Source organism: Pleurodeles waltl, chromosome 9, assembly GCF_031143425.1.
Source record: "Pleurodeles waltl isolate 20211129_DDA chromosome 9, aPleWal1.hap1.20221129, whole genome shotgun sequence".
NCBI classification, from domain to species: Eukaryota; Metazoa; Chordata; class Amphibia; order Caudata; family Salamandridae; genus Pleurodeles; species Pleurodeles waltl.
In genome coordinates, this window is record NC_090448.1 from 1,012,018,164 (window position 1) to 1,012,033,260 (window position 15,097).

At 44.5% G+C, this 15,097-nt stretch overlaps 1 protein-coding gene across 1 annotated transcript in view; it reads left to right on the forward strand.

Annotated features, from left to right (window-relative positions):
• Window positions 1–245: 245 nt before the first annotated feature.
• Window positions 246–15,097, forward strand: part of PNN (pinin, desmosome associated protein) — an 86,327-nt gene continuing 71,475 nt past the window's right edge. The window contains exon 1 of the mRNA XM_069208614.1: window positions 246–454. Coding sequence (XP_069064715.1) covers window positions 342–454 — 113 coding nt within the window. The 5' untranslated portion in view covers window positions 246–341. The remainder of the gene's footprint in view (window positions 455–15,097) is intronic.

Genomic DNA, 15,097 nt, shown 5'->3' on the forward strand with positions numbered 1-15,097 from the left:
GGTTAATAGCGCAAACTGGACTCAAAAGGACTGGGTCGCTTTACATGAGCACCAGTTACATTACACAAGGTCATTATTTTTGCTTTCAGATGTTGAGCCGACACCGGTTCACATAGCAAAATACGAGCAGTTCCCCTATGTTCAACGCACGGTTACCGCCCTGGCTAACTCTAATAGGGCCGTCTTCACACTTGAAAGGGTTATATACCACTCCTTCTCTTCGACGTCACAAACGCTCCCAGAAACTGTGGGATCCGACGTTAGCATCTTACGCTACTCGCCCTTCAGCCTTGTGACCCGGAAGCATATGATGCTCGCTTCCTCCTGCGAGAAGAAACAAGATGGCGGTAGCGGTGCGAGCTTTGCAGGAGCAGCTGGAAAAGGCTAAGGAAAGTCTCAAAAACGTGGATGAGAACATCCGAAAGCTCACCGGGCGGGATCCTAATGATCTGAGGTACAGCTCTATTCTTTGATGCGGCGGCTGTGCCATGTCTTGCCATCAGCACGTGCCACTAGATTGTCTGCTCTTAGTGGTGCCATGAGGCTCAGATGAGGCTCAGACGTAATAAATGCCGTTATATCTACTCTACGCTCCGATGCGCCCATCATTCCGACCAGTTTCGGTGCAGTAACATTATTACAAGAGTGGGAAGTGACCGTAAGCCGTCTGGGTGGTGACCTGTACATAGTATATTTTTGAACCTGCATGAAAGGGGCGTATTCTCCCTAATAAATACGAACCTCTTGAATTAATAAAGCCAGGTCTTATCTAAATTATCAAACCATCACAACGTCGTTACTTAACAAACCTGTCCCTGCGACCATAATAGCCAAAGGAAGCTCAAAGTCGTATTTGCTGTACATTAAAATCTCAGTTACCTGTCTGAATGGAGCTGGAAATTGATAAAGCCGCGATCTTAATTTTGAGAACGCATCCACTACCCTTTACAGGTTTGCATATTTAGTATGATCTGCTGGGTATTTTCTTGGAAAGCTCGGTTGCGCTTATAAACTGGGATAGGTGGGCTCAAGACGGATGCTGCTAAATGAAATGCTTCCAGACAAGAAAGATGGAAACTTCGCCCTTTGCCTGGCCTTGTCTAAGACGTTTACTTATGCCCAGTTCTCTGACCAGGCCTGGCCTCTGAGGTCCCCTGTCCGATGGTGTCTTGGGGCCCCCCAGCCTCTATCTCCCGCGCTCTCCTCCACTTCGTACGTCTCTTTTGACCTCATTTTTGCTCTCGGAATCTCTTTTAGACTTTCGCCTTTCTGCCCACTTGTTTCATTTCACTCTTTGCATTCTCATTGTTGCTCACCTCGTGCCCTTTTTTGATTCAATCTTTCTTTTACAAAAAAAAAAAAACTTTTTGTGCCCTTTTCGCTTTTTGCACCCACGCTTCTGCTCAATTCTCTTGTCCTTAGCTCGTTTTTCTTTGTTATTTTGTTTCTCTCTGTTTATTTTGTTTCTTTACTACCCGCACTGTCACTCTTGCTTGCTTTCAACTGTTTTCCCTCCCTTTTTGCCTCTTTTCATTCACTTTGCGTTCTTCCTTATATGCCTTTTCCTCCCCTCTGCAGCCTTTCTCCCCATACCATGCCCACCTGCTTTCAAGCCGCTTGCTCTAGAAGTCCTTCGCCTCCTCCTCCTTCTCATAGGCACAATAGTCAAGTCCGTACCCAGCGCCAGGATCCCCAGTCGCCTACCCACCGCTAAGGTTAGTTCTCCTGCACCACCTGCCACCTTCGTGAAACCCCACGGCTTTCACCTCGCCACAAAACACAAGTGTGTCACAATGGTTAGAGCACCAGACCCTGATGGAGAGATCTGGCCCGGGACCAGGGTTCAACTCCCGCCTCGGTGGGTCTTGGGCTCAATTCCCTTTGGCCAGATAATTCTTGCCTTGGTGCCTAATCTAATTAATGGGTCCCACTCTGTAACTCTGGGCAATAGCTTGCTTAATCTCCACAACTGCCCTGACAGCGCTTGGATTCACCCTGGGGGTTTCCTAGGAGTGGGTGCCTCACACGGAAAAGCCAGGAGGAGTTCCACAGCGGTATGCGTACATCGCCTTGAGACCCTAATGGGTGAGTAGTGCGCTATACAAGTGCGAAGTTTACAGTTTTTTTTTTTACCAACCATTCACCACACATCACTCTCTCACAGATCTCAACCCACCCTGTCCTGCCTCCTTCTCAGCACCTCTTCACCCATTAAACATCCCACGAAATCTGGGACCTCCTGCATGGCTTCGCACTGCACGCGCCCTTCCTGGCTGAAAGACTCACCTGACATCGTGCTGCCAGGGTCACCTGCTGCGCTGACCCCGTGGCCCTGCTGAAGACAATACCACTTGGACCTGTTGGAAAGCAGGTTGGTACACAGAAGTTCTCACTCGCTAAACTCCACTGAAAACTACTTGAGCACAGATGGAGATAGACCGCTGACGAAACCGATAAAAGCACCTACAAATTGGCCATATGGTTCTACCATAAGCAGATCAAATCCACCAAGCAATCAGTAGTGATCCAACACGTAAAAAACTGCACCAACGACATCAAATAAATCTTCACCATTATGAAAGTTCTCATGTAGTCCACAGCGAGCTCCACAAAACCCACCCCTTTGTAGGAGCTCTTCAACCAGCTCTCCCTCTATTTCAGCAGCAAGATCAGCTACCTCTACTACTTCAACCCCACCCATCAGTCTTTCTGTCCATCGTGGCGAGCCCTCAGAACTCCACTATGACCAGCTGGCCCACTAGGGTGTGATAGAAACCACAGTGATCATACGCTCCATTTACTCAGGAACACTATCAAACCCCTACTCACTACATTGTCACCAAAAGATTGGATCCCATCAGCAAAGCAAGTTGGTACACAGAAGAACTCGCCAAACAGCACTACAAGCAGCTCGAAACTGATTGGGATAGACCCAATACAAAACAGATTAAAACATCTACAAATTAGGTACCAGGTTCTGCCATCAGCAAATCTAATCTGCCAAGCAATCAGCACTGACCAAACTAATACAAACGCACCAACAACGTCTAAGACATCTTCACCATTATGAAGGATTTCACCTCAGCTGCTGCCAACTCCACAGCCATCACCCCGTCACAGGACCTCTGCATCCAGTACTTCCACTTTTTCAGCAGCAAGATCACTAATGCCTACATACCACTTTCCCTGGTGGATGTGGGTCCAATCGCACTCGCAGCCCTTCTGTTTGTCGAGACAAGCCCCACAGAACCGCACCTTGACCACCTGTCGCACTATCATTACAATGGAAACAGCAGCAACCATGCGCTCCATCCACTATGAGGCACCATCAGACCCCTGCCCACACTAGACTTCACCAAAGGATTGAATCCCAACAGTACAGCTATAACGCCTATACTCAATGACTCCTCTTAGCACAGGCACTTTCCAGATACCCTTAAAGCGCGACACAATACTTTCACTTCTGGAAAAACCCACAGCAGACCCAGAGATGTTGATGAACTGTAGGGCAATCTCCTTACTGCCCTATCCTGCTAAAGGCATGGAGAAAATCATCAACCAACAACTAGCGAACAGCTAAAAAAACCACCACCTCCTTGAACCCCATCCCACCAACTCCTGATTCAGGCCCAACCACAGCATTGCAGCCACCCTCATGGCCACCACAGACCAAATCCAACTGATTATGGACAAAGGAGATACGCAGCCTTCACACTACTCAACATGCCTGCTGCTTTGACATTATCACCCCTTCCTCCTTCAACACCTCCAAGAAGCCAGCATATGAGGACCCACTCTACTGGACCTTCCTCATCTGATGCGCAAATGTTGGTTAGCATGGCTGCCTTCACCTCTACAGCTCCCAACCTCATTTGCAGAGTGCCTAAAGGATTATCTCTCTGCCCCACCTTGTTCAAAGATTATATGGCTCCTTTTGCTAACATAAGCCAAACCCGTAGAATCGACATCATCTCCTATGCCAATGACATCCTTTCCCTCTCGGATTAAGCATCCAGCACCTGGGCCAACTTCACCTCCTGCGTTTCTGAAGTCACCAATTGAATGAAGATAAACTGTCTGAAACGTATCGCTGACAAAATTTAAGTGGTACACTTTTGCAAAGGCACCTTACTACGGAACTATACCTGATGCACAGCAGATCTCAGGCCAAAAGCCTGCAAGGCCATCAAAGCCAAGAACCTAGAAATAGTGGTGGACAACTGACTCTTGGTGATCAGCCAATACTATGCAGTAGCCTCTATCTGTTTCTACACCCTCAAGATCCTCCCAAAAATAGTAAATGTCTCACGGTCAACAGATGCAGAACTGTCACCCAGGCCCTCATCAGTAACATCTTCAATTATGGCAAGACTCTGGTGGCATCTCTGCCCAACTGACCAGAAGACTTCAGACCAATCAAAACTCAATCCAACCCCACACAAATATCACCTCCCACCTCTGAGACCACCACTGGCTCTCTGTCCAAAAACATGCTTTCTTGAGGCTTCTTCCACACTCGTACAAAGCTCTACACTACCCAGATCCCTCAAAGCTCAAAAGCTGTATCATATTTCACAGTGTAGAGGTCGTCTTTTTTTCTCATTTCTCACCCCCCAGAGTGTAGAGTGATCTCCCCTCTGCACATCAGAGCGGCCTCCTCAGCCCTTGCGTTCTGCAAGAAACTGAAGACATGGCTCTTTACCTGGCCCACAGGCTTGGCCAGCACAGTTCCCTCTGAGGATTGTGGTGGTGGCTTTGATGTGCAGGGGGAAGGTCTTTCCACACTTTAAGGGTGAGTAATGAGAAACCAAGACCTCCCTCACATCCACAAAGCCATGGCGGATGTGTGTGAGCAGAAGGCTGGCCGAGCAGAGGTTTCTGGTCAGATGTGGTTACCTTTCTAGAAGAGATGTGTACTCTATATAAGAAATAAATAAAAAAATCATACATCCCAAGAGGCTCCAATGTTTGTCTCCAATTCTTCCTTCTATTGGATGAGTTGCATTTTGACACTTAATTTGTATCTGATTTGCCAATCTAGGTGTTGATAGTTGAGTCCTTCAAGTGCATGTGCTTCAGTTCTGCTCTCAGGGATGTATTGAGTACGTTGTAGAGCCTTTGTCTTTGAACTTGCAGTTACGTGTCCACTGTCACAGCCTTAATATTGAGAGGTGGCTAGCTGGAAGTGCATAGACAGTGCAAAGATTGTGGCCAACGTCTGTGCATGGCCAGGTAGGTCCCTTATTACAGTAGTCTTTGTCCATCAAGCAGCAAAGAATTCCAAATTTAATTTTGAGCTCCACTGAGAGTCTCAAAGATGTTTTACGGTAATGTTTCTGGTATCTCAACTTTAGCGTTTAAGTCTGAGCTTGACCACATTTTTTTTTTTTTTTTTGGGAATCCCTTGTTTTTTAGCTAGGGCTTATGCGTTGAAGGTAAGAAGGATAATTTAAAGTACAATCCAAGTAAATAGATGTATGTGGCATTATGTAAAACAAAATGTCACTTATAATAAGCACACTGGGTATGAAGAGCTTTGATAGTCGACAGTGGTGTACACCTGTTCGACGTGAGTTTCTGTAATGAACTGAAATCGCAGTGTCTTGAGGCCTACAGATTGGGGATTTCAATCAATTGAACCAACTCACAATTTCAGTACAACATTGGGCGTTCCATGTGTTAACCACCATACAAACCCTATGACATTATTTTTGGATGAGACCATTTCAACAGGAATTCTGTCTATGTAATTGCATGGGGTAATGTGTCCTCACCTATCTAGTATGGCATGCTTCATCATAGGTTTCCCCCATAAAGCATTAGGCAGCATCCACATGCCCCTCTGTCCTTTAGTGATACTCGCTTGATTTCTCCCTATGGTGGGGTAGTAATTATGTTTGGGCAACCTCCTCCTGTCTGTTGTACTGCTGGACCTAGATAAAAATTTGTATGAGGGTACACCAGTGTCATCTAGTGCATTCTTCAAATTTAAAAGCAGAAACAGCTAAAACTGCATCCTTCATGTTAATTCTGCTATGTTTTGGTGCATCATGCATTAATTAATATAAGATACCTTCCTCAGGGTGGGGGCTCTCTGTCGGTCATGGCCATGAAAGCACCACTGGGGCATTAGGTGTTTTTAACAGATGAGACTCTGTTTTTACTTTGGAGCTGGTTTCCACAGTGCTGCACCTATTGATGTAACAGATTTTAAAATTGTTGTGAAAATGTAATAATATTGCGAGCAATGTTGGTGGTTTCTTGAATGTTGGCTTAACCCAGGCATTTTGTCATGTTAACAAGTGCAGCAACACACACACACCCTCAGTTGAAGAGCATTTTTGCCTTAGTTGCAGGCACAGATTTCTCCCAAGCTCACGTTTACTTGAAATTTGGGAGCATCCTCTGTCTGCTAGGCTAGCATGCTTCAGTTAAATACTGATTTTGTTTTTTTTCCAGTGTGTGGTCTTGTTATATTAGATTCACTCCTGGGGATCTACTCTGATTCTGCTTGATACGGGAATAGCACCTCCTTATATAATTGCATCCTGGATTTTTCCATATCAGTGTGGAATTTCCCACTAGCATGCTCTTTATTGTGACTTGGAATATGATTGTAATGTAAGGTCCAATGGCCAAATACTTTGTTTTGCATTATGTAGAAAAAAGATGATCCCAGCACCACTGCCTGGTTTATTATTTGATCAGTGTAAAAAAAAATAGGGATGATCTTCATCCACAGCACGTTATCGCTTTAGCCACATTAAAAAAAAAAACTCAGGTGATTGGAATGATCAGAAAGTCTTTTTCTTCTGTTTAATTCATATTCTTCTTTAAAACATCATTACTCCCCCCCCCATAGCCAATATGTTTCGTCCAATCCATGGACTTCTTCAGGGCTGTAGAACATGATATGCATATGTAAAAGTAGTTAGAAGCAGGTTCAGGATTGTATTATCCTCCATCCCTGTAGTTATCAGTGGCTACGCCTTAATTTATTCCTCATGGGTGAATAACCTTCACCCTGATAGCACTGCAGTCTTTAGAAGTTTTGCAACTACTTTCACATAGGTATATCATGTTCAACAGCCCTGGAGAAGTCCATGGATTTGATGAAACGCATTGGCGATGGGGGACTATTTGATAATACCAATGGCCTAAAGAGTGATGTGGTTAAAGTGAGAATGTGCTCTGGATGAAGATCATCCCTTTTTTTTTTTTTTTTTTTTTTAAAAAAACATTGTTCAAATATTAAATCAGACAATGGCACTGGGATCTTCTATATGTATCAGTGGAGACATCCTATTAAGATTGTGTCTCAGTCCTTTTGTAAATCATTTGTCGTTTTGCATTATGTTCATTCACTGGTGTATAGGTTTGCGCCTAGCTGGACTACAGAAACGGGGGCACCCCTGATTAAAATTCTGTATTTGTGCCTGCACTCATTTGGCCATTGTTAGTACAGTTCTTTCTCTTACCTTTAATTCAAGGCATGTGTTTGTAGCTGCATAGAAGCACAAACTCATCCAAGCACTCATCTCTATATTGGTGATCTCTTGGGACTGATGTCTTTATTTATTCTTTCTTGTCAACTTTTAGCACGCATGTTTACGGGCCTGATCCTACGTGTCAGTGTGCTACTTAAGTGTTAGGGCATCTATGGTCTTTTGGTGAGTTATCGAACTCTGTTCGATAAGGGTGGCAAAACTGTGCCAAAGAAGTCTGTCAAGATAAGTTTTGAAACTTCACTGTATTTTTCATTTGAGCCCTGCTGCAGCATGCTTAAACATTAAAAAAAAAAAAATTCAGTACAGCCATTGACTGTAACTCACTTTGTTGAGCCAGGGGCATGGCAATTTCAGTCATGCGTGGAGACCCTCTAGACCATAGGTACTCACAAACTTTTTCTCGGGGGAAATTTGCAGTATGGTTTGTTGCCTAGGGCCAGTGGGGGGAGGGGGACAGGGTCATGGGCAGGGCTTCTAGGGGGGCACAACCACCCGCCCCCTTTTTCAAAACATTGCTAGACAATGCTGCATTTTGAATCCAGGTATAACTACAAACCTACAAAGAGGACATTTTGAAAAACATTTTTACTATCAGACAATAGTAATCTTAAGAGGCATGGCAATCCTTGTGAACAGGCTTATCTGAGTCCGGAAAATAGGTATGTCAAAGGAAGACATACTAAGAACTTATTTTGCACTTCATGCCTCGTATTAGTGTTCTGTAATCTGGTATTATGTCTGAAACGGCAAGCCTTAAGAGCTGATCCAGATGTAAGTCTGTTAGCCTATTTCTGAGTTTACTCTTCAAAAGTCCCATTGTGGAAAACAAACTTTCACAAACATATGTTGACCCAAACATACAAATTATTTTCTGGGCCACTGTAAAAAGAACAGGAAATTTGTCAGAAGGCACAGTGTTCCAAAATTCTTCAGGTGCCTGCCCCAAAAAAGATGCTTCGAGAGCTGAGTTGTGCTGCATGTCTATCAACTCCATTTGTGCTTGCGGTCTTTTCACACCAATAAGTTCAACAGCATCAAGATTTCGTGCACTCACCATCCAGGGGTTTTCAACCAGCCTGAACAGAGGGGTGAGGGTTCTGAATTGAGAAAATCGCCTTTTGATCTCCACAGAAATTTCCTCAAGACATGCACCAAGATTTAGCGTTGGCAGCATTTTTTGTGCATTTGGAAACCTCTGAGTCACAGCCAACAGTTTTGGAAAGTGGGTGAAGTCGGCAACATCCAGCTGTTCTTTGAATAGCACAAGCTTACTTTCAAATGAGTAAATACCATTCATCATGGACCACACAAGCTGTTGTTTGCCTTGCAGCATCAAATTAAGAGCATTGAGGTATGCAAATAGATCTGAAAGAAAATGGAGCATTAAAAGCCATTTCACATCCTTTAGTTCTGGGAATGTTTGACCTCTGCTGTTTACAAAGTGTTCAATTTCAGGAAGCAAAGCAATGAACCGCTCCAGAACTTTCCCTTTGCTTAGCCATCGCACTTCAGTGTGCATCAAGAGGTCTGTATATTCCGCTTCAGGACCCTTCAGCATAGCCTTAAAAAGTCTATGGTTAAGGGCTTTGGCACGAATAAAATTAACAATTTTCACTGCAAGTTTTAGGACGTTATTCAGCTCTCCATGCTTTAATTTTGCACACAAAACTTCCTGATGAATAATGCAGTGGTAGTCTATTACAGTCTATCCAGTGAGCTTCTTTTTAAGCAAAGATAGAAAGCCTCTATCATGGCCTACCATAGGAGAAGTGCCATCTGTTGTGATGCTAACAAGACTGTCCAGTGGTATGTGATGTGTTTCAAAGTAGTTGCAGATACTGTCCAGAATATCTTCTCCGCTTGTGTGCCCTTGCAGTGGTAGAAGGCACAGGAGCTCTTCTTTGGGATGAAGCGATTGGTCCAAATACCTCACCCAAACTAATAACTGGGCCACATCGCCTATATCTGTGGACTCATCCATGGCAGTGCTGAAGAACGGTGACTCTGACAGCTTTGATCACCTGCTCCTGGACATTTTCATCCATTGCCTCTATTCTGCGTGCACAAGTGGAATCCGATAGCTGTAATGCACTGATTTCTTAGAAAATGTTGGATTTGTTGCTATAGTTTTCAAACAACACTTCAGCTGCTGAAAGGAAACGTTTCTTCACCAGCTCTGCCTCCGTGACTGGCTTCTTATGTTTGGCAAGCAGGTAGCATATTTTGAATAATGCTTCTGTAACAGCCTAAGATTCCTTCGTTTGGCAAAGGAAGAGCTTCTGCTGGGAAAGTGTTTGCTTTAACTATGCCACTTTTGCTGAACGCAGTTTTGAGTGCAATGAGAAGTTCTCAGTATAACTTGCGTGTCGCGTTTTTTGTAGTGCCGTTCCAGGTTATATCTCTTAAGAACATTTACTTTCTCTTTGCAAAGCAAACAGGTGGCTTTCTCCTTTGGCAATTCAACAAACAAGTACTCTTTTTCCCATGCTGCCTGGAATGATCTGTGTTCACTCTCTAGGGAACTGGGTCGTTTGCAAGGCTTGGTAACTGGACTGAAGGCCATTGGTCTCAGGCGAGTTTGTGCAATGAGTATCAAGGGTCAGGAATCAGATTTTCCCCTCACAGCCAATGGACCGACACCACTTCACGACAGACCGATGGACACGCACGACTTCACGACGGACTGATGGACCAACACTGCGTCTCGCTACAGACCTCTGTGCGCAACACCGAAGTAATATGAAGTGATGTGTAAAAAGAAACGAAGCACACCGTGATCAAACAGTTGTCAACACACATGCTCGCCTTTGCCGATTCCCAGAGAACCATGTTATAAAAAGTATTTTTTGCAATTATGCTTGCAACCTGCTAGGCATCATAGAGTGATAATAAGTAGTCAACAGTCGATTACAGTCTCACCTCAAATATCTTGTGGCCAGCAGTATCACATCAGTGGACCTGCCTCCATCCACTTTTATGTAGTTCATTAACTGAATAATTTGGTCAACCTTGCAGATGGAGGATTCCCCCAATAGGATTAGGGATGTGCCCCCCTCCCCTCAGGGAGGAGGCACAAAGAGGGTGTAGCCTGCCTCAGGGCTAGTAGCCATTGGCTACTAACCCCCCAGACCTAAACACACCCCTAAATTGAGTATTTAGGGGCCCCCAGAACCTAGGAAATCAGATTCCTGCAACCTGAAGACGAAGAAGGACTTCTGACCTGAAGCCTTGCAGAGACGACGGAGACACCAACTGCTTTGGAAAGAAGCAACTTTTAAAGACCACACGTTTCCCGCCGGAAGCGTGAGACTTCACTCTCTGCACCCGGCTCGACCTGCGTAGAACTAACTCTACAGGTAGGACTCCACGGCGACTGCGAGCCCGTGAGTAGCCAGAGTTGAGCCCTCACAGCGACGCCTGCAGAGGGAATCCAGAGGCTCCCCCTGACTGCGACTGCCTGCTTCAAGGAACCTGACGCCTGGTAAAGACACTGCACCCGCAGCCCCCAGAACCTGAAGGAACCGAACTCCAGTGCAGGAGCGACCCCCCCCCCCCCCCCCCCACCCCCCAGGAGGCCCTCTCTAGCCCAGGTGGTGGCTACCCTGAGGAGCCCCCTTACCCCCCCCCCCCCCCCTGGCCTGTCTGCATCGCTGAAGAGACCCCTTGGTCTCCCATTGAAACCTATTGCAAACTCGATGCCTGTTAGCACACTGCACCCGGCCGCCCCTGTGCCGCTGAGGGTGTACTTTCTGTACCTGCTTGTCTCTCCCCCCCCCCCCCCCCCCCCCCCCACAAAGCCCCCATGGTCTGCCCTCCAAATATGCAGGTACCTACCTGCTGGCAGACTGGAACTGGGGCACCCCCTTCTCCATTAAAGCCTATGCGTTTTGGGCACCACTGTGACCTCTGCACCTGACCGGCCTTGAGCTGCTGGTGTGGTAACTTTGGGGTTGCCCTGAACCCCCAACGGTGGGCTACTTTGGAGCCAGCTTTGAACCCTGTAGGTGTTTTACTTACCTGCAAAACTAACCAATACTTACTTCCCCCAGGAACTGTTGAAAATTGCACTGTCTAGTTTTAAAATAGCTTATTGCCATTGTTGCCAAAACTGTATATGACATTGTGTTGATTCAAAGTTCCTAAGATACCTGAGTGAAATACCTTTCATTTAAAGTATTACTTGTACATCTTGAACCTGTGGTTCTTAAAATGAACTAAGAAAATATATTTTTCTATATAAAAACCTATTGGCCTGGAATTGTCTGAGTGTGTGTTCCTCATTTATTGCCTGTGTGTACAACAAATGCTTAACACTACCCTCTGATAAGCCTACTGCTCGACCACACTACCACAAAATAGAGCATTAGAATTATCTCTTTTTGCCACTATCTTAGCTCTAAGGGGAACCCTTGGACTCTGTGCATGCTATTTCTTACTTTGAAATAGTACATACAGAGCCAACTTCCTACACAATTTTAACAAAATAAATGTAGCTACATTTAATTGAATCAATCAATCAATAATCGGGCATGATGTCTTGTGAGTTAGTTTGAAAATATGAACCAGTCATTTAATGGTAAAGGACTGCTGACAGGAAACATTTACCTACAAAAGAAACATGCAGCCATGATTAAGCTGTCTCACAACTCTACGTGTTGGACACAAAAGATATTGTATTGTTATCAGAAACATATCTGTAATATGGAATGGCAAATAGTGCATTTTTGTTATGTTCAGATGCAGTGTTTTGTTCAATGGTCATAAGGGAGAAAGGATTTTGAGACACTACAATCATACAGAACTATAAAAATAATCCTCATAACAATTTTAAATTTGCAGACACATGTTCAAGTTACCTTTATTAGTGTTTTAGGTTGCTCGCAAGTTTACTATCTGGCTTTGGTGAAGGTCAATGAACTGTTGCACTTCACAGAAGTTTACTACCGTTCACCTTTAACCGGCTACAGTCTCAGATTTCCAGGAGTACTCTAAGAAATGCTGTCAATTCTGAAATACGGCAATGGGAAGGGCTTTTCACGTGCATAATTATAAACAGTGTCCAATCTCTGACAGAGAAAAGCCTTGCCATGCAGGCAATGGCATTATTTATTCCTCCTTGTGTATAATATTTTCCTTACGGCAAAAACCCTTCCCTGAGACCCCAATGATTTTATGGGTTTCCATTGCCATTTCGACCCTTCAAAGAAGGGGTTCCCAAAATGTTTACAAAACCTGCTGCCAGGCTAGAGGTACTGTCAGGAACCAGGTACAAAAGAAAAGCGACATTTGAGAATCTGCTTCAGAGAGACCTCTGTATTCAGGATTCTGGTGGCATCAATAATTGATTCCTCTATGGTACTGGTAATCAATGAAGACAGAACCTATTCCACCACAGTCATTTTGCAGCTAGTTTGCAGGAAACTGCGCCATATCAGACAGGTAATTTCTAAATACCAAGATTTTAATTTCAAGTGAAAAACTGTTTATAATTTTCAGCAGTTTACTTTTGCTGGCAGAGGCCACCATTTCCAGCCAAAACTGTGGATTCGGTCCAAAAAGAAGAACAATCGGAGAAATCATGTCAACACTGACCCACCTTTAACGTCACTCACTGCAATCATCATTAATGTCATGTGCCATAGTCCTCTCTTCCTGGTCTGGCACTTGTGCTGCTTGTGATGCTTTTTAGTCCTGTGTGTAGGGCGGAATGGGGGTTAGATGTGCCATGGAGAACAATATCTCCAGCAATGAATCTTTTGTAGATGCCTGTTAAAATATTTTTTAACATAGCTTGTGCAAATATCAAAAAACTGTATTTCTGTATCCTCTTTAGGGAAATGTTTCTGTTTAGCAGAGCTTGTTTGATCATTTCAGACTGCACTAAAGGTAATCCAATCAGCTGTTTCCATCCAGTACATCACTGCAAACTAGTGAGAAGGCATATGCTTCAGAGCTTCTCTTACTTCAAGTTTTAAAAGTATGGTTCGAGAAGCATAGAGAAGGACAGTTATGTTTAGTGCAAGGTTAATTTGCCTGCAGAACAACCTCCATTTAAAAAAATAAAATAAAAAAAAATCAGTTTTTAACTATCACTGCCCTTGTAGAATGCCCCGGTCACTGCATCTGACCCTGTAGATCGACAGAATCAGGAGTCTAAGATAATACAAAGATTTTGATTAACACATTTTCAGACATGAGAAAATGGAGATGTAAGGACCAGCCTTTGAACAAAGGAGATACTTAATGCCTTGTGATGCTCAGAAATGGATACAGGCACTTACCTTAGATGAGACAAAACATTGTAAGGCAGGCGGGCGGCAGACGTGGAGACGGTGGCAGGAAGCTGACGAAAAAGCCCCTTAAAAGTTAGCTGCGAGCGCTGACTTTTAAGGGGCTTTGGCTTCCCGCCACTAGCCAGGCTCCTGACGTCACTGGTAAACGCCATACGATAATGGCCGCCGTATGTAAACATAGAAGAGGGCCGTGGGAGCATGCGCAATGAAGCTGCTATTGCGCATGCTCCCGCGTCCCTCTTCTATGTTCACGTACGGCGGCCATTATCATATGGCGTTTTTACGACGTGGTGTCCGCAGGCCACTGAGGTAGGTCCGTGGGGCTGCTGGCGGCCCGTGGGCTGTGCTTTGAGCACCACGGCTCTAGACACACGACTTTCATGCTTTCAAGTAAGAAAAGCCTTCACTACTTTAATACTGACTGTCTGACATTCTTGGATGTGAGTTTTGACCTTCTTGATTACCATCCATATGATGTCATCTGTCGTGGATTTTGTTTCTGAAGTGTTACAAGGTTTTGTGGTTAGTTGAACACAGCTATTGATTCTCTTCTATCAGAGCCTGTTGCACGTCTCCTACGCACATATCTGTTTGCAGTGGCACAAAGTCAGTGTTCATGAAAGGACCTAATCTGTCCTAAATGCCTGTGCAAACCTTGGTGTACTGTTTTTAGAGTCTATTTTTATTCTTTCATACGGGGCGTCACCCAGTTGGACAGTGCCCTCTCTGTGCTCCCCACATTGTTGGAAGTTGGTGATCTCCATGAGGTCTAGTTGGCCGCATAAGTTCTTCCTCGTTTTGAAAGCATGGTTGTTTGCCACAGTTTAATACCTTCAAATGTGTGTTTATTGGATTTTTTTGAGCTGGTTCACAATAATGGTAATTTACACAGGCCATTCTTTCTTGTTTGTTTTTCCACTCTGGCCTCTTTTACAATTATGAGCACCCTTCTCTGTTTTGCCCCGAAATTGTGTCCCCTTTAGTTGCAAAACCTCTGATTGTTAATGAGATGTCTTAATGTCTGAGCAGTGCCTCTGAAGCCTTGGGTATTGACTGGATGACAGGTTCTTCATTGAGTGTACTGGGTCGTAGGGAGGGCCACTGGTAAGATGTGATTGTAAATTTTTTGCATAATTTATAACTTTGCTTCATTGGGCACATAATCCATCATATGCCGCATAATCTGCAGATTTTAACAAATACATTTTTCTAGTGCAAACAGTTCAAAAGTTACTAAAACCCAGAGACACCTGTTTCAGCGCAGTGGTATGCACTTTACAAAGGTTGACTGGACCC